This window comes from Dermacentor albipictus, chromosome 4 (genome assembly GCF_038994185.2).
Source record: "Dermacentor albipictus isolate Rhodes 1998 colony chromosome 4, USDA_Dalb.pri_finalv2, whole genome shotgun sequence".
In the NCBI taxonomy this organism is placed as follows: Eukaryota; Metazoa; Arthropoda; class Arachnida; order Ixodida; family Ixodidae; genus Dermacentor; species Dermacentor albipictus.
Window position 1 is genome coordinate 36408320 of NC_091824.1, and position 20557 is coordinate 36428876.

The 20557-nt window shown below is 46.4% G+C and overlaps 1 protein-coding gene across 2 annotated transcripts in view; it reads left to right on the forward strand.

Moving 5' to 3' along the window:
* Positions 1-20557, forward strand: part of LOC135919878 (cubilin-like) — a 230672-nt gene that overhangs the window by 60968 nt on the left and 149147 nt on the right. For both annotated transcript variants that reach the window (XM_065453869.2, XM_065453871.2), the window contains exons 15-19: positions 2747-2859; positions 6893-7130; positions 11317-11501; positions 18237-18408; positions 19703-19893. In XM_065453869.2, coding sequence (XP_065309941.2) covers positions 2747-2859; positions 6893-7130; positions 11317-11501; positions 18237-18408; positions 19703-19893 — 899 coding nt within the window. The remainder of the gene's footprint in view (positions 1-2746; positions 2860-6892; positions 7131-11316; positions 11502-18236; positions 18409-19702; positions 19894-20557) is intronic.

The window sequence follows — 20557 nt, forward strand, 5'->3', positions numbered from 1 at the left end:
ACAGTTAGGGGGACTTCTTCACACAGTGCTTCTTATCAACACGAACAGGAACCTCACACGTCAAGCAACTCGACCCCCAACTAACAAATTCAACTCCGAATCCGTGAGCGCTGTGTACGTGCAGCTGCAAAGCTCAGCCCAGGACACATCGAGGAGTAGTCCTTCGGGTAGTACGGTATAGGTACACTATAGAGAAGAATAATTCAAACTGTGTTGGCGAATTATCCCTTCACGATTCTAAAAAGCCACTCTTACCACAAGAAGGTCCGAAAACCAAAGCCAGCTCGCGACGCCGCATCGGAGTTTCCCCGTTATCGCTGCATGACCCCAACGATTTTGACGGCGCCTGCTCGGGCCTAGTTATATTTTACTGCCACAGGCTACAATCTATTCTGAATAAGCCAGAAATTGAATTTGAGAAGCTTAAAGGACATTTACTGAACCACAATGGCGAGAATGCTAAAATGCTTTGCAATCCGTGACGTCACTCTGACGTTCTGGCCGTGGGACTTCCGTACAGAATTTGAAAAAGAAAAATCTAGCTTTGACCACAGTTTTCTTTCAGTAATAAATATATTGCCACAAGATCAACAAAAGTACAATTCTTCAAGAATACTTTATCAATCTAAACTGATTTAGTGCTTCTCTTAAATGCAAATTTATTCGATCGCTGAAGCGCAGATCAAGAGACATCAAAAAAGCGACAAATTTCTGGACAAAATATCAAGCACTGGCTATGGTATAGCTCGCGAAGCTTAGACAGAAGCCGCTTGTGATTAGTTTTCCCTGAAATCTCTTGCTCTCTATATTCTTTTCCCGACAGAAGCTCGCTTATAGAATCATATTGTTTGATTAAGCACTGCGACCAGTTATGTTTTCATACATGCGAGTCCCTAAAGGAACCCACAACCGATATTTATTGGCCCAGTTTTTTAGGCTCAATGAAAAGCTCGTCCTCGGGGACGTTTATATTTGAAGCGATTAACTCCAAAAGCGCGGCGCAATTTCATAACCAGAATTTCTTTTATCTGAGTAATCTCTAGAGAAGTCGGAGCCCCGACGTCAGCAACGGATGCCCATAGCCCGCTTCGCAAAAAAACTGGAAAGCAGATTGATGGCCGTATTTCACCGGAGTGATTGCAACTATCGTTAATCATCCACATTCTGACATTTACAGCACCATTTGATAATAAAGAGCTCCTGCAATATGCGCTCGTTGCTGTACAAACTAGTCTTAGATTTGTATCGCTTTGTTTTCTTAGTACGCGCCAACATCATGGCTTGCCCTCCGTCGTCCTTATTCTGTCGGTAGACAAGCGCAGAAAACTCATTCAAAACGAAACCACTCTTTTACACCGGACGCTCCAGCAGTCCCGCGCACGATTTCAATACGCCCCTTCGACTCAGCCAAGTTTCTGTGCACCTTCTGCGCCTTATTTACCCTGCCCTGCACCCAGCGCTCGGTTGCAGAGGTGCACTGCAATGTGCCGCCGTGGTGAAGTACCCCATTGAACTTTGCAGCGAGTGGGTGCATCCCGGTCATCCGCACCCTGCACCACCAGAACTTTTTTTCTGTTGTGGTGACATGGCACCGTTCGGGAATCGAACGAACCTAATTCACCCACTTCCGCAAACACGTCATCGCTCACAAACCGCAAGAATTCAGAATTAGAAATTCTAGCTTGCATGCGAGAGCAGAACCTGAAGCCGTACGAGGAGCGATCTTTCCACGGACGACGGCAGCGAAAGCAACAACCGAAATTTCGAAAGGCCCCCATAAACGCCCGTCGTCGTGCTAAGGCAGCGCAGATTTTTTCCTCACAAAGATCAGAGATTTGGCTGTGCTTTGGAAGTTGCGAAAAAAAAAACGTTTACAAAAAAAGTGTATTGCATTTCAATATTGAAACAAGACCCAGGATTCGCGCACCTTTATGGAAGGCCACGTGACAGCGAAATTATTTGTTGCCGTGCTTTCGCTGCGTGGGGCGCCAAAAGTCATTTTGTCGTGACTTCTTGTGACCTCTTGTGAATTTTAAATCGTCGTTTAACAAGGAAAAGGACAGTGCCACTTTCAATCAATACGAGACAAGATCTCTCCGTCAGCGGGGCAATCTCGACCCGTGTTCTGAGTGGTTGTCGGTGCCTTTAACGAGTCATTTGAGTCGTGCAATTGATATGTCACAGGTACGAAAAACAATTCTCCCTTTCGTCATATCCTAATCATCTAGGTCTAACCTCGCTCCAAACCGGCCGTCACACCAAACGCCTAAAGTTACTGTGCATATTTTTTTTTCTCTCGGCGCAATGCTCTTCCCCAGATTAGCCAAATTTTCAAAACGTTCTATAACAAGGCAGAGACGCTATCACTTCCTGAACATTTCAGCAATTCATCCTCGTGCAGACTTTCTTTAAGTACATTTCCGTGCATCATAGACCACTGCACCTCGTTGTATGGCTGTGTTCGCGAATTTCAACTTGTTTGAAATGTATGGAATGTAAGTTTTTTTTTTAATGTGTATGAAACGTTAGTACTGCGCACCTTGTTTTATTGCATTTTACTTTCTCTGGCTACACCGCCTTCTACCTTTGCATCATACCACGCCTGCTATAGGCCACATTTGTGCCGCAGTATGCAAAAAAATATAGTAATAACATAAATTTGCTTACGTCGCCTGACGCTGCTATAGCGTGTGTGCGCGCGTTCGCTGGGCACTGACAGTTTTGCCGCTTCGATTTCTGAACGCAGGCTGTGAGGACATCATCTACGGCATCAACGGAACCCTTCGCTACCCGGAAAACGGCGGGCAGTACACCCACAAGCGAGACTGCACCTGGATCATCCACACTACTCAGGAACTGGTAGAGTAGCCACACCACTCATTCGGTTGCGGGCTTCAGCGAAAGAGGATCAACAATGCACGATGCAACCTTAATGCAGATTTCATCGCATAAATATGTGGACGCCCATGGTGTCTGCTGGCTACAACGACAAAATTGGAATAGCAAATTCACCTGAGAAATGCCCTAATAAGGCACCTGTTTATTGACTCTCAGTACGATTATATTCGAAGTCTTAGTATATTCTTTTGTCCTACTTGAGCATTTGATTTCTTCTGGTGGTTTCATTTGTAACTTTGAAAGTGCCGCTTGAGATTCTCGTTTAACTTTTTGCGCACATATGGTAGGTCATCTTTTTTATATGACAATTTTTGCGTCCAGTTATGGCGGAAAATTTTTAACCAGTGTGGTTCGTTTAGCTATTTTTCTGACCAAACGGTGCATGAAGCCAAAGTAGGTGCCGAAAGCGGCTGCCGTGCCCTCGCAAAGCTTTCTGTGGCTATGCAGAGAAACCTGCACAGGTGAATCCCGCACGTTACAGCCACTCCTGAAGATAGTCCCCCGGTCTCCTTCACATTTGTTAAAGCTGGGGAACAGAAATATAAACGGGTTACGCCCCTACAATGAAATTATGTAAAAAAGTTCACAAGTCTGTGTCGATACTTTTTTTCCACATGACTCTTAGGCGCTTTGGCAAATGTAAAACCGTTGCAACGAGCGAGCTAATAATATTCAATTTCTACCCAGAGAAAGCAAAGCAGGCAGGGCGGTCAAACTCTGCGTGACTACTTGGTGCAGTAATGCATGTTCAGAAGCCAAGTTCTTGTAGCGCTCAGATTATTGCCACAGAAAGTTCTTCTCCGGTACAGCCGTACTTCTTCGAAAATTATAGACCGTTTTGATTGCAGCAGAGGCTTTATGAGGCTTCTGATTTTGCACGCTGATACAGTCCGCCGCAAGTCGGGCAAGAAAAACGAAGTTCTGTCTTGGTATTCCTGAAGAACCGAAAGTACACAGATTTTCAACACTTTCCTTCAGCAGCTTATCACAACTTAAAAATTAATTATGGGGTTTTACGTGTCAAAACCGCCATATGACTATAAGGCACGCCGTAATGGGAATAATTTCCGCCACCTGGGGTTCTTTACCGTGCACCTAAATCTAAGTACACGGGTGCTGTCTGCATTTCGCCCCCATCGAAATGATGCCACCATGGCCGGGATTTGATCCCGCGACCTCTTCGTCAGCAGCCCAACACCATAACCACTAAGGAACCACGGCGGGCTTATCCCAATTTTATAGATAAATTATCACCATGCTTACTTAAAATGCGATGCGCATTTCTTCTATTTGAAGATGTCAAACAATATGAATTTCCCATTACCGCGCTTTCATTTTTGTCACGCTCTTCTTTCCGTCTTTACTTCCCCTTTCCCTTCCCCTAGTGCAGGGTAGCAAACCGGACGTTTTAAGTCTGGTTAACCTCCCTCCCTTCCTTTCATTTGCATCTCTCTCTCTCATGCTCCTTCTTTCCCGAAATGTTAGGCAGATAGGACACATTATTGAAAACATCTTAGCGCTGTAGTTCGACGTGCTAATGCAGTATCGAACCCCGGAAGGCAAGTTACAATTTAATCGTTAAGGAATAGGTGCGTTGAAAATTAAAAACGTGCACTGTAACAGAGCATGTGGTGTGTTGAGGTAAATTCAATTGCAACGCACCGTGCGCATTTTATTTGTCCTCCAATCGATTTATTGGACATGTTATCATCACTCAGAAGACCCGTGTTTAGCATCCCGTTTAACATGCAGGGTTGCTTCAATAGAATCCTTAACTTGGTGTTAACTCCGCCCTCTCTGCAGAAATACAACATACCTAAAGACTGGTCCACAGTGTGACAAAAAAAAAGTACTCAGCCAGTCAATGTTTATTTCCGTTGTATAGAAAAGTAAAGGCAGTAGATTCTGTGAAAGAAAACAAATGCCTTGACAGCTTAACTAGTTCCCAGCACGGCCAAGCCCTTCGAACATTTAGGTGGGGTGGATAAAATAAAACCTTTGCAAGAAAATCACTACGCAACATCCTTATCCATAGTTGATGCAGACAGCGTGAATACAAAACAAAGAATTTGTTTTTTCTAGGATTTTTTCTAGGAGGCTGGGGCCTGGCGAAAAGCCAGGAATGCCTCAGTGTATGTCAGACCCCTTTTCCCAATAAATTTCACTTGTACCGGGCCACTACCGGTACATTGTACCGGACCAGTGTTGGTGGATATAAGGTTCAAGGAAAAACTACGCAATCAAACGTGTAGCAAATGAAGGCACAGAAACGACATAAACTAGCGCCCTGTCGGCTCATAAGGCTCTTTGGGCTGCTATACTGGGAAGTATTCGAAGTGTTTCGAGTATAAAATGAAAAGGACAATTAGGTCGTTCACTCCTTTACTCGCTCTTAGCCATAGCGGTGGTGGTGGTAACAACTTTATTGAGACTGTGCTCAGTTATGATCTGGCAGGCCCGAGTCCTAGAATGGCCCCTCACGAGGAGCGACCCTTTCGGCCCAGGCAACGAGGGCGTTTTGTAGTTTTTCATCCGGCGATCTGAGCCGTAGTAAAAGTGACTGTCTCGAAAAAGAGGTGCGAGTGTGAATATGCGTTCTGTGATTGACAGCACATTTTCATTTTTCATTTTCATTTCACTTATTTACCCTAAGGGCCCAGAATAGGACGTTGCATTAGGGGGAAATAACACCAAGAAACTTCAAATGGGGGGGGGGGGGGAAGGGTAGGTTATAAGCATGAAGATCGAAACACAAAACAAAGTACATGACTGTTTTCAGCGTTAAGAAGATACAGTGCATCTAGTGGAAGCATGGCAGGCTTGCTCATTAAGGTAGTTTAGTAAAGCCGATTGGAAAGAACATAATTTCCTAATGTTGACAGTGATTAGCGGGAGGGCATTCGATTCATTCATTGACAAGGCTGAAGGTGAATGTAAATATTTTCTAGTCATCCGCGCCAAAGGTGGGAATACCTTGAGTTCGTGGTCAATACGGGCGGAGATGTGGGCTGCCGGATGAATGAATTTCCGTGAAAAGGCACTGTTACTGTAATAAACACTGTGAAAAGAAGGATAATTGTGATTATGTTCTGCATATTACGAGAGGTAAAATGCCAAGGATTCTTTTTATGGATGACACACTGTCGTAACGAGAATATGAGGACGAGATGAATCTAGCGGCTTTTCCTCGAATTGATTCCAGCATGTCAGTAAGGTAAGCTTGATGTGGATGTCATATGTCAGAAGCGTACTCTAATGATGGTTTAATTAACGGATTAAATGCCTTGCGCTTGGTGTCGGAATTAGCAATGCGTAATCGGCGTTTCAGAACGTCAATGTTTCTAAAAGCTTTGCTAGTGATTAGTTCTATATGATCATTCCATTTTAGGCTGCAAGTGTACAGAACTGCTATGTATTTAATCGACGACACTGTTTCAACTGCAGAATTGTCAATTAGGTACTCGTTAGGCAAGAAGTTGAGACTGGGACCAAATTTAACGTGTTTAGTTTTCTCGATGTTAATTTTCATCTGCCATTTGCTGCACCATTCTGAAAGAGTCGTTAAGTCCGATTGCAGGTTTAAAGTGTCGTTTTGGTTTGCCATTTCTTTATATATTACGCAGTCATCAGCAAAAAGACGTGTGGAAGATTGCATGTTAGTCGATATATCGTTTATGTAGGTCTCCAGACTTAGCATGCGTGCGGTGAGATACGTAGTGATCATAAAGAATGCGTCTCTGCGACGACGCTAGTGCGTCAGATGACGTATTCAGTGGACAAAGATTTGCACAACCGCGATGAGCAAACGCCAGTTTTAAGTTGAGCGCTCCGTCCTGCGCGTTGCGTTTTACGGCGCTCAAGGTTGCCCCATAGCCTTCGCAAGAACGCTCCAACTCGCCCGGTTGTTCATCTTTCGCCAATGTCTAACCGCTGCATGCCACACTGCCATCCTTGGATAAGCTCGCTGCTAACCGCGGTCTGCCATCCTCGACAGGTGCTGAACCTTACCTTCAGCGTGTTCCACCTGGAGGAGGGCCACGAGTGCGCCTTCGACTACCTGGAGATCCACGACGGGCCCACGTCGTCGCGGCGCACCATTGGCCGCTACTGCGGCACCTCTCTGAGCGGCACCAGCCTGGTGTCGACGCAGTCGGCGCTGTACCTGCACTTCCACTCGGACAGCTCGGTCGGCGGGGACGGCTTCGCCGTCAAGTGGGTCAGCGTCGAACCCGGTGCGTTGTCGCGACTCTCTTCCTCGCCTCGGCGAACTTTGTATCGCTTTGGGTTGGGGTTCGGCGGAGCACTTACGAACGCTTTTTTTACTCATTTCAAGACGAATAACAATAAATAGATTGTTCAGCTGCCCTGATGCCGCGGGCTATGATCGAAAGCTTACCAATATCCTTCAAAACAATAGCGTACAACCGGGACATACAGCCTGTACTGAACTGTGGGACAGAAGAGAGGGAGAGAGAGAACTAAACTTTTATTTTCTGAAACTGTAATCCGAGTCAGACCCGGATCACCCTGGGTGGGAGGATTCCGTATTACAAGAACCCTCTGGCTTGGCCTGCCTCCTTGGCCCGGGCGACGAGACTGCGTTGGTCATCCAGGTCATCAGAGGAAAGCTTGGCCTCCCACAGAGATAAAAAAAAAAGTTAACGTAGAAACTTCACAACAAACTGAGAATCGCGCAGCGAGTGACAGAATGAAATGTATATTTTTAATGGGAAGACGTGGCATGGGCTAAAGAGTTAATGAGTATATAGCCGATATTCTAGTACAGGCTATATGAGGAATAAGAAGCTTTGGGAAAGCCCTCTTACGCTTACAGAGTGTATGACTGCAGGTCTATTATAATGAAAGAATGTACGCCGATGAAAAAGAAATGAAGCCGTGGGCGGCAGAGAATGTTACGTGGTGCAATGAGATTAAGAAATTTGCCTGCTTAGAATAGAGTTGGCCGAGGCAATTATGGATAGATTAGAGATCGCAGGATCGCCTTCATCTTGCCGTTGCGGTGAGAATCCATGACGAGAATGATAATGATCACGAGGACGACCGATTGCTCACTAGAAGAGCCGAAAGCGTGGCTTGGCATGCAACTCTTGCGTGTGGGAGAAAACTATGCAGAACATTTTGCGTCGCTGGCCTTCCTTCGCCGGTTAAAGCGATGCTCTCCAGGCTAGTTTCCACCGCCTTTATAGCAAACTGTTCTCAAAACAAAACCTCCTAGGAGGAGGTTTTCTGGTGTTCGCAACGCCATAAACGCATTACTAGGCTTAGCCAGCTAGAATACGCGACCGCGTTTGACCATGTCAGTGAACATTATTTTAGTGATTCGTAAACAATGAATTTCCTTATCTTTTTACCCCTTTATTCTACTTCCCTCGTGTATAGGGTAGCCAACCAAGTGAGACCTTGGTTAAGTCCCTGGCCTCTGGCCTTTCTGTCAGCCCGCCATGTCTATTCGCATCGATCGTCTTCTTCGTATGCAACGCGCAATATTGTAGTAGCAATGTGTGCTCTTCGCAGTCTTCTTTAGAATGGATGGGCAGGTGAGGGTGTTGGTCTTTGCTACACAACATACTGAAATGCATACACGAAAAGATGCTTAGACTTGGATAAGACCAAATGCCGTTATAAACTAAGGAGTGCATGTACTAGATAGGGATAAAAAGAGCAAAAGTATACTCGCGGCGTTTCGTACTCATAAAAAGAATGCATTAGTTGGGTTTATCTAAGCAATGAATTTACAATTCACTTCTGTGGTTTGGATAGCGTTACCAACGGATGACCAGAGCAGAGGTATCACTTTTTTTTAACAAGTTAACACCAATTCACATTCAACTTTGGACTTGCTTCTGCAAAGAATCCTCGCTCAGGAAAAGAGCACAAGTACCGAACTCACAATTCACTTAGAGGTGCGCGTCCTCCTTGTTTTTGCCTTTCGAGTCTGTCAAGATATCATTACGCATAATTCCTGATGTGTGCTTAAGGCACGCAATGTTGGTTGCAGCATATATCTGCTAGTACGTGACTAAAGTGACGGGCGCGATAATGGACAAAACTCACGCCCTGAAAAAAACAGAAGAAAATGCAGAGAAAGATACTCATTGAGACAGCGGCCTGAACTTGGCCGCTGTTTGTAATACGTCACGCTGATGTTTGGAACTGACAGTACGTCTAGTTTGGCTAGTTCTTTTTTTTTTGCTCACGCTCTTTTCATTCAGCAAAAACATACAATGGTATTCTTACAGTGTCCTTAATGTATCTAGGCTTTAGTAGCACCTGTCTGTTGTGTTTCCATTTCTCTTGTTCTGTGTTTTTTTTTTTAATACTCGGTGGTATCGGCTTGATTTGTTCTGGAAGCGTATAAGTACTGGAACATGAATGTAGCCAGATGATGTGAACAGGTGGTGGAAGAATCGATCGGCAGAGGCTTCTACAAACTTTTCTAGTGCACATGAGAGTGCAGGGGTGGATAAGCTGTGGCTGCCAGTCCCTTACCCCACCTTTCTTATGTCCACGGAGAACAGCTCACGCCCCCAAGAGAAAGGGAGAGAGAAAAGGGTGCATAGAAAGGATGGGAGGTTAACCAGGGGCTGTTGCGGTTGGCTACCCTGCACGGGAAGAAGGATGAAGGGGGATAAAAAGAGAAGGAGAGTGGAAGGGGGAGATAGAGAACAGTAGAGACGAGCACGTACAAACCGTGTACACTACAGAGTGGTAGGCTTAAAGTCTATCGTGAAGCCTCGTAGACCGCAGGAACATTAAGAACGCGAGTATGGCCTTCAGCGTGGATGTTCTGCGGGGGTACTCACCTAAAGCTTTGATTTCTGATAGTGTAATAGTGCACCATTGTCCAACTGGTTCAGTACTCTGCACAACACTTGTCTCTGGGCACTATATCGCGGGCAGACACAAATAATATGTGTGAGCGTCTCATCGATGTTGCATGTGGCGCACGTAGGGATGTTTGCCATTCCAATAAGGAAAGCATATGAGTTCGTAAATGTAATGCCTAGCCGCATACTGTACAACGTGGTCTGTTCACGTCATGGTAACCCAGGCGGTAGGTGCATCCGTATGTCTGGAAATAACGAACGCAAGCGACACATGGTGAAAGCGTTCGAGTCCCCACAGAGGCAAAGTACATTCACGGGACATCAATCACAGCCCAGCCGCACCGTCTCTTCGCGAAAGCGGAATCGAGACACGTTGACCACTTTCATGTGCATATTGGGCATCGGCGTCGGCGTTGTCATTCCCGCTTGATGCTTCAATGTCCTGATAGCCATTTAAAGATTATGTTGCGTCCCTTGTCATGGGTGCGATCATACACGTGTCGAAGATAACCTCTCGGCAATGCCAGTCACAAAAATGTGCAATCTAGGCCTCTAGAGCATGTCACCAATGACGCAAAGAAATAAAATTACATTATTTCAAGGAAGAAATGAGTCTATCGGTGCTTGCCCACATCCGTCTGCCTAAAATGGGTCAGCTCCATTGCTTTAAAATATTTTTAAAAATGCCGTACTGGAGGATCTCTCTTTTTAATCTTTTTTAATAAAGCCTAGCTATCCTTGCGAATCGGCTGGATAAAAGATTGACAGGATATGAGCTGGCGTGCTGACGTGCAGATAAAATACGCGCGTGCACGAATGTTTACGTTCATTCCTCAGAGAGTCCGCTAATATAACTGCATCACCATACCGTGACTTCCTAAAGAAACCGGCTTTTTGTTTTAGCATCTTAGTATACAGGGAGTGTTCTTTGGGCTGCACCAAGTTTTCAAAAATTGCCTGCAGCAAGGTAGCACAATTTGAACGTTGGTCTAATTTATCCCATTAGTTTATCGTTACATCTACAAGGAATCAAAATGATTAATTAAACTATTAACACAATTTCGCTAATAGCATTCTTAATAATTGGCTTTACGGCACATATTTCAAGTACCGAATTGTTGCTAGTGAGTATGCAGAGCACATCGACTTAGGACTAATTCAGAGGATGATACCGCTTTCTAGATATGCGCTGTCAAACGTGTGACGAAATGTATTGTTGTTCCCCCGTTACAGTTTAAAAAGGAGCGTTGTATTATGCATTGAAGCAAGAAAGCCATCATGTATTTTTGTGCAGCGTTTACAAATCGACGAAGGACGAAACAGAAACACACGGGACAGGCGCTGCGTTTCCACTTCGTTCTTCGTCCATTTCTGACCACTGCACAAAAATACATCATCAGCGCTTACCAACTCGCTCAGTTTTCTATCCTAAGTTAGCGGTCACCTCTCCGAGTAATTTACGACAAGGGTTAGAATTGTGCTCTCTACAACGGGCAAATTAAAAATTTTGGAAGCAGCTAAAGAAGGCGCCCAGTATATTTCACGTGCTTCCCTGGTTGTGTATGTACAGAATGCGGCAAAGTGATGCCGACGGCGAACGTGGGTTCGGTGAGCTCTCCGGGATACCCTGACCACTACCCGTCGAACCGGAACTGCTTGTGGATGCTGTCGGTGCCGGCAGGAAAACGGATCCAGCTTCACCTCGCAACAGTCCAGATGGAACACCACCCCAACTGCTCCTACGACTACTTAAAGGTGCGCTTTACATTCCGACAGCGATCGTACTAAATCGGCACAAAGGACTCTACACGCTTTGCGTTGTCCAGGCGACACCCAACTCATAGACTGAGGTATTAGGTCCTATTGCCAAACTGTATCTTGCTCGTACGGCAACGGTCGCCTCCATTCGAGCGAGCTTCTGCCGGAAACATGGTCAAACATTGATACAACACCGGGCGGGGACGCCTCTGTTCTAAGTCGACAGTAACGCCCGTTACTGTCGACACTAACATTATAAACAAATAAACTAGTTGGTTTCAATGCATCATCCTAAGTGGCGCTAAAAACAAGTGGCAATAAAGAAATATACATCCGCTGATGCATAAGAGTCCGAGCAACTCATACATGAGGACGAGCAGCTCAATGAGGGAGTTATCACATCCCTTCGAGTGTAAAGCAGTTCTCCTTGTGAGGCATCTTGGGCAGAAATCCCGAAAGGCATCCTCACAGGTCATCAGAGAGGGCCGGTGATTAGAGGCTGAGGTCGCTTGTTGTCGGTGGCGACCTACGAATTGAGTACGTGCTTTGTCAAAAAACAACACAGTGCACTTCAGCTTCACCTCTGAAAGAGAACTGAGCTAGCCTGAGTCAACTTACAGCTGTAAGTAATGTTGCTCTGCTAATGAATACGCTAGCCTCATTTGAAAATGTTCCGTGCTGAAACATTATCTTTCGCTGAGCTGTGCTCAGACTCCCGCAATATTTGCCAAGACGTTCTGACCTCTTCCCGAAACAAATATAAGAAATCAGCTGTCTTAAATGCGTGAAAGCGCTTCACGTGGTAGAAATGCGCGAACCTCATTGGCTGGTAAATACCTACGAATCGTTGCTGAGTAAAACCATGGTACGGCTGCCCTTTTAGTCTTATGTTGCCAGCGACTGTACTCAATTTTATACATAGCAGGCAACGCTACGAAAGCTAGAGAGAGTTCTCTGACTTCTCGTATCTGCGACCAAAAGATAGTGCGTTACATATGAAAGAAAGATCATAGGTAGGCGACATGTAACCTAATGTAAAATTAAGTCTCGCACTTGTACGTCCCCAAATATGAGGTAGTTATTACGTGAAATGCATAGGTGACCTAAACTTATTTGCAACTAAATGAGCGGAGTGGGGTGTTTCTGCGACAATGCGGCCACAGCGCATCGCTTGAAAGTGAGACCGAAACATAGTACGTGGTCTACTGAATTATACGTGAATAATGTGTGGTCTGGGGTAAACTTACCTTCAGTGGTAGTTATTTCCATATTGATATCGCAGAGAAGAAATAAAACTACGCTATTCAACGCGCGGAGTGACACTCAATGGCCGCACTATTCTTGCGTCGTCCGCGGGGTTACCAGCACGCTATCTACGAAATGGATTATTTAAGTGTGTTTTTCTAGACAATGCACATTTTTTTTTCTAAAAAGGCTATAAGCGCAGCGAACATGCCCTTCTCGCAGGCGAGTTCCTGTGCGAGGCAGACATACTTTGCCGCTAATAACGGGAGCTTCAGAAGCTGATTTAGCAAAAATTTATAAATTAGCTTTTTATAAGTGCTTGAGGGGCAGTTGTTTAGATGGCGAAATTGAAAGCAGTCACGTTCTAATGCACCCTCATTTTTTCCTCGCCTAATTCGAGAAAGTTCTTTTATTTTTTTTATTGGAAGTACCTTGCAGGCCTGTAGGGCAGTGTGTAAGGGGCAGGGGGCGAGAAATCCCAACAGTGCATGTCCAATTAGATGAAAAAGAAAAGAGTACAATACATGGTAAATAGAATTTGTGCACATAATAGCAGTAAAGAAGAGGAGACTAAGCAATGCGGAAATAGCAAGAAGAAATATGGTACGTAGGGCGCTATAACGTAAAGCTATTCCAAAATTTTCTATCCTAATTCTGCAATCAGCCCACCGCGACTGGTCAAAAACTTTTTTGGACCACCACCACTTCACCTGTCTGTCACGCGACGTCCCGAAAACCGCGACAGCTCTCCATCTGATATGACCTGTGCACACTGCTTATGCATAATTTGACCGAACAAAACAACAATAGTTATGTCTGGTTCGACGCCTTTTTGCCATTAGCCCTCGGCTATTGGTCAAAATTTTCGGGCTGCACCCACTTCACCTGCCTCTCACGCGACGTCACAAAACCGCAAAAACTTACCACTTCAAAGTGACGCATACGCGTTAAAGATTCATTAATATGCCGAACAAAACTTATTTTCTTCTGAATAGCCGCAGGCTGCACCTTTCCGAAAGGAATAAAAGATGGCTGCCGCCGATCGCTCCGGCACTGTCTACTCGCCCCTGCCGGAGAGCATGGGTTTATATACGTGTAATAAAACTTCTTGTGTGGCCGTGTAACGTTTTCGACAACTTTTGGCACGTTTACGACCTCGTTCTGCCAACTCTTCTTGGCTGAGGATATGTTTTAGCGTCATTCTTAAGCTTCCGTTGCATGCCACCGCGATTCTCGACGAGCCACCGCAAGCTAAGTAAGAGAAAACGGACCAATTGCAAATGCCGGCACCGCTCTCTTCATCGAGTTATCGATTTTCAGTAGAGTGGCTCAGCCCCATCGAATCCCTCTCCACTTGAGCATTCTCCTCGCCTCTTGTGAGCCAATTAGATAAGACAAGCCGCTCAGTGCAGGCAATGTTATTCGTTTTTCAAGAAAACAAAAGTGACCTCCTATGAACGAGGGAAGCATTTGATTGGTTTGTTCAGACAACCTAGTGGGTGACCGCCCGATGCTTGCGTCGACGCTTACGCAAATTTGACGTCAGGAGATTGGAATAAAGACATATTGGAATAGTTTTACGTTATACGGCCCACATTTTAAAGCACATTCTAACATAAAAAGCACATGGCGCATGAATAAGTGCGCAGTTCTTCAAGCGTATCAAATTTCAACGCTAAATCCAAACTATATCTAACCCGAGCGTCTCAGGAGCGCATAAAAGGCTGCCTCGATATCATATCTGAGCGAAACGGCCCACGACTAGCGCGTAAGTGTCAAACAGAATGCTTCGGTCAGTCGCGGCAGCTGCTAATACAGCAAGGTTCGCTTGACAAGCGTGCGCAGCTGTGTGTCAGGTCAGCATTTGCTGCGGCATGCCATCATTCAAACTTCTACCCACGCTTCTTTACGAGGGGAAACCAAATCATGAAACCAAATCATGTGGCTCTGGCTTTTAAGCAAGTGCTTGAGATTTCATTAGTGGTTAGTTGCATGCCCGATCTTTTCAAGCGAAGCTTGTATTCGCTCACAAGTTTCGATGGCGATATGGCCTCGCCAAAATCCAGTTGCTATCTGAGCACAGCTGCGGGAAAGCGCGGTTTGATGAGTTGACTGCTCACGCCGGCGACGGAGCGTGAGTCATTATCAAGAATTGCGGTTGCATACGCGCGCGCTCACGCCACGCGCGTAGACAATCATAGCCGTTTCGCTTCCGCAGGGGAAGGAAAGGGCAGGAGAGGGATTCGCGCGCCGCACGGCTTCGTTTCGGTGCAGTTCGTTCTCAGAAAGCGGATAGGACGGCCACACGTTGTGCGTTCTCCCGAGGTACTGGCAGCCTTCGACGAGCGGTGGCGAGAACCCGCCCATCCAAGCACTCCCCGTCGGGCCACCGATCCAACCAATAGAGCCGCCCGAGCCCAGGCAATCCGACAGCAACGAGAAGATGCCGAGCTGAGGGAGCGGGGAGGCTGACGCAATCCGGCACATTTACATGTGGGTTACTTAACAGCGACGAAGGTCAGGTGCACGAAGGATAAGCTTGGCTTACACCCATTTTCCGGTACGGGAAGCGCTGGCCATTCTTTATTGCGCCGTGTTATTGTGCCACTCGCAATCGTAGTCTCATCTCTGTTTCGTCGTGCGTTGCCCGTCAGCTCCTGTATTTTAGTTTGACCATGGCGCTTGCACTCATGCACAGCGCACGCGGCTGTGTAACTGAGGCCGAACATGGACAACTGTGTGTCAAATGTCCGGAGTCTTCTTCTGCTGCTAGAATAACCGTTTCGTCGTCGGTGCCATCTCTGTACAAGTGTCCGCGCCAATGCGCCTACCAGCGAATGACTTTGTTGTTGTGCACGTTGCCTCTTAATGCGTAAGCATTCTTTGGCGAGCTCCCCATTCCTGTCGCACTAAAAGTGTGATGCCTTGTATCTGCACAAGTAAGCGTAATTTGCAAATTAAAACATTTGATCGTTCTGATTATGTAACTGCAATGATTGGCAGCTTTTACGCTATAAGAAACAATTTAAGGCAAAAAACAAAGTAGAGATTACCCATAGAAATACCACCTTGAAATTTTCAAGTTGGTCAACGTAAAATTTTGACTTGGATGGATTGATGAAAAACTTTATTAGTGTCCTTTAGGGCGCGCCCTAGCGCGCAGCGGGTCGCTCCCACGTCGGGACAGAGAGGCCGAGCCTCTCCGCCGCGTCGCGGGCCCGTTGGGTAGCCCATAACTGTTCTTCGAGGTTGGGGCTGTGTAGGACAGCATTTGACATGGGCCAAATTAAACTTGCGGGTGGGCCACCTTGAAATTTGAACGTGGGCTAACTTGAAATTTCTGGGTGGGCCATGTCTGAAATCTTTTGGTGGGCCAACTGAAATTTGCGGGTGGGCTAACATGGAATGTGAGCGTGCCCCAACTCATATTTGAGAGTAGGCGAACTTTGGCGGTGGACCAACTTGAAATTTCGAGGTGGGTCAACTTAAATTGTGGGGTGGCCAACATGAATTCTGCATGTCCACCAGCCTAAATTTAGTGGTGGGTCAACTTGAAGGTTTGTGGTGCGCGGTGGGCCAACTTACATATGAGGGTGGGTCAACTTCAATTCTGGCGTAGGACTGCTTGAAATTTCTGTTGGCACCACTGAAATGTGGGGCTGGGCCAACTTGTGATATTAGAGTGGTCTAATAATGCTCCTCAGCGTCCTTCGAGTTATGAACACCTCGTGGGCAAGCGAGCGAGTTGAGACGCTTAACGCGCTTTCATTGGGCTTTACCGAAGTACAGTCAGAAAAAGAGATTGCGTGATTGTGAAGCGGGAAAGGCGCTATTCTCTGCGCAGACAAGAAACGTTTACATAACACAGGCTTGCGAGAACGACAGCGACGATGACTCTGATGACATAGCATCGCGGCGATGCACTTACCCCTCACGAAGCGCCTCCTGCGCTACTGCGGCCCAGCCGGAGTTCCTTTTCAACCACTCTGCTCCGTCGAGGCGCTCTCGTGCCCGGGGTTCCGGCTCGATTGGTACGATTGCATTGATGGGGCCGGATGCGGCGAGAAAATCGGACAATTGTCTACTAAAGCCTAAGCATTCTTTGTCACTGCAAAGGTCATGGGTAGACGCGCATAAGCTAGGAAAAGGAACTAAGCACAAACTAAGTCACAGTTGAGCGAAGCAATGCTTACGCATTAGCCGACTGTTCTCAGAATTTCTGTAGATCTTTTTCCTTGCGATTCACCAGTATGGATAGATTGATGGCTTTATTTATTTATTTAGTGAGTGAGTGAGTGAGTGAGTGAGTGAGTGAGTGAGTGAGTGAGTGAGTGAGTGAGTGAGTGAGTGAGTGAGTGAGTGAGTGAGTGAGTGAGTGAGTGAGTGAGTGAGTGAGAGTGAGTGAGTGAGTGAGTGAGTGAGTGAGTGAGTGAGTGAGTGAGTGAGTGAGTGAGTGAGTGAGTGAGTGAGTGAGTGAGTGAGTGAGTGAGTGAGTGAGTGAGTGAGTGAGTGAGTGAGTGAGTGAGTGAGTGAGTGAGTGAGTGAGTGAGTGAGTGAGTGAGTGAGTGAGTGAGTGAGTGAGTGAGTGAGTGAGTGAGTGAGTGAGTGAGTGAGTGAGTGAGTGAGTGAGTGAGTGAGTGAGTGAGTGAGTGAGTGAGTGAGTGAGTGAGTGAGTGAGTGAGTGAGTGAGTGAGTGAGTGAGTGAGTGAGTGAGTGAGTGAGTGAGTGAGTGAGTGAGTGAGTGAGTGAGGAAGCGAGCGAGCGAGCATTGGGTGAGCATTTCCGTCTTCCGTAAATATCAGGAGGCGGCCACAACGACCCATAATTGAATAAGCGACTTATCGATCAGCAGCAGAACGCCGTACAGGGACTGAGCCAGCAAAGCCATTCTCGCCATGTATAAGTATCGTAGTAGAGTGAGCAGTGAAGCATACAAGAAGCGGTATGCTGGAAGAAGGCTTGGGAAAGCAACCGCAGCTCTTATACCAAGAAGTTTACCTCAACTGCAGTGTTCCTTGTCATGCGATGCCGAGCACCAGAAACCTATGATGGAAAAGCGTTACGGAAACCTTTAGCCGTGCGTGTTCTCGTTGAAAGTGGCGCGTTCTTTAAAGAAACACATTTAAAAGCTTATTTCGTTTGGGACTGTAATACTCTAACTGTAATAAACGCTTGCAATATTGCATAATATGGCAGCACAGATGCTCCAAGGTAGACCCAAAACGAATCGGACAAGTAAGGCAAATGTCTCGTGCGACGCTTTCTGGGGGTTAAAATACACGGCAACGCCTGAAGATCAGAGTTTAAATGTGTTCGTATTGCAAGTAAGCCAAAACACTGACAGTGTATCAAAAGGAACTGTCTCACTGTGCTTATGACCCACTGTGCCTGCTAAATGAGGAAAAGTAAATAAACCTCTTTTGCAAGTAAACGGTAATCTTGGTCTACATTAAAATGCAAAACGACGGATGTGGTGTGATGGCGCAGATCTACGATGGTGCCAGCGAACAGGATCGGCAGTTGGCCGTCTTCTGTGGCACCAACAACACGGCTGGTGAACGTCCCATCCTAAGCTCGGGTCACAACATGCTCATCCGGTTCCACTCGGATGAGTCGAGCACCGACACTGGTTTTTACGCCACCTATGCTGCCGTGCCTGGTGAGTGTCTGCAGTGTGTCGGCACTTTGAGTTGCATTAGGGAATCTCTTACTTGACAGGAAAGGCTGAAAATTTCACGAAACATAAACACGCAAGCATCGCTGGCATGTTGCAGACCTTGCGTCTAATAAGAATTGAGCTGAACTCTTGTCGGCACAATATCGCGAACCTAATAGCGCAACCCGAACAAACAGAAAGCACTTTTTTTCTTTGCATCTGCCCTAGTTTCTGTAGATGTATGCCTTCAAAGGGCTTATGAAATTTCACGCCTTGAGCCATCGTTCTCATGTTAGCCAACAAAGTATGAGCGATTATCTGTGTGACGACTAGCGAGACGGAAACAAAGACGCAAGCAAGACAACATACCATCACTTTAATCTGCTCCTGGCAGTTGCTAGAGCGCGGCCATTTTTATGAACGCAAGAGCGGTTTTTCAATTAAGTTTAGTTATCGCGTAATTCGAATACTTGAGAGCTTTATCGTCACCACTGATGTAGATAACCGTTTCGGCGATAACTACCGATACTAATACATATTTATTTCTCTTCGTGGTACGGTGTCACATTATTAGATCTTCACGGTTGTGTTTTAATCGTCTATTGAGTGGAAACGATCGCGAATAAAAAAAAGATATATCGCACGCCAACGCTATAAAGCATAAATCCACAAGTCCAAATATCTGTATCAGGTACCTTAAATAAGCGATGCACTCGATATCCCCGGTTGCTCTTAACAAAGAAAGTCACAGGAGGCCCTAATAGGTGCTTGCAAAAACGCAGACTGCAAGCTTTCAACAACGGCATATGAAGTACATTTACACGAGAGAAAAAGCGCAGTCTCTGTCCGCGCTACATTGCTTGATCAATATATCAACCTGGACACCTGGTGAAGGCGCGTAAATGGGGCCGAGCCTACTAACAGTGAAACTAAGCATCGCAGCCGTGTGTACTGGGGTGAACTTCAATTAGGGAGAACCAAACTTAAAACGAAAAAAAAAGAAAAACTATTGAAGTGGATTTTTATACGAAAGATTAACTTAACGCACTCCTTACTCACTGAATATAGAATGCTAACATTACCGAGAACACTTTGTTTTCATGGATGGACGGGTTTTCTCGGAGTACAGGAACTCCTAAATTAATGCATCCTGACCTGCTGTAGCGATGCTTGTTCGGCCCGTTTCGCGCTGAGCAACGTGTTATTTGCGCTTAATTTAGAAGGCAAGGGAATAAATGACTCTCCACGAGTGCGCCTGAACCAGCGAGGCTTGAACACCCGCTGTTCCTGTGCGCAGCGGTGCCCGGTTGCGGTGGCGTCATGTCTCGCGACAAAGGCCGCTTCTCGTCGCCGGGCCACCCGAACCCCTACGAGAACGGGCTGCTCTGCGAGTGGGAGATACGGGCGTCACCCGGCGAGCGACTGCGGCTCACCTTCGAACGCTTCGAGCTGGAGAGCCACCCGAACTGCAAGTGGGACGCCCTGGAGGTACGGCGACGCGCCTGCCCCGTGCGCGCTTACGCAGGCAATGCAACCGCTTCGAAGCGCGCGCCTGCGAGGCCAGCATTCGCGGCGATGCTTGCAGCGTACGGCGTGTGCCGGTGACGATTAGACACGCCGGCGAAAACGTAGGCTGCACTGAATACAAAAGACGGAAAGTTCTCCAGCGCCTGCGTCACAAGTAAAGCTGCCTAAAACGACGCTTCTGCTTAACTTACCGGTTCATCCGGCTTGCATATAAATCGCGAAACGTTTGGAATAAATCAGTGCACAGTATTTGCGTGCTCTACACGCGTCTGGTTAGCGAAAATCGATTCGAAAGCTTTACCTTAGCTTTCGAGGAATTGCTTTGAAAGCCATGTAGCTTGGCGAGGTTATAGCATTCTTTAGCCCATCTCAAGACCAACCGCTGTCGTTCTTCAGCTGTATTTCCTTTGGCAAAGCGCCGACATAACCTTTATGTGAGACAAAAACGAGGCAAAGAAAGAAATAGACGAAGAGGTAAAGAGATGTTCTCGTAGCTCGCTTGTCAACTATGCGAACTTTGCAGTAATCTTTTACGATATCGGGCACCTCTCGTCGGAGCGTTATTCTGCGTCTTTTACGTTTCCTATACCCCTGTAACTAAAGATATACCGGGCAAGATTAGTGC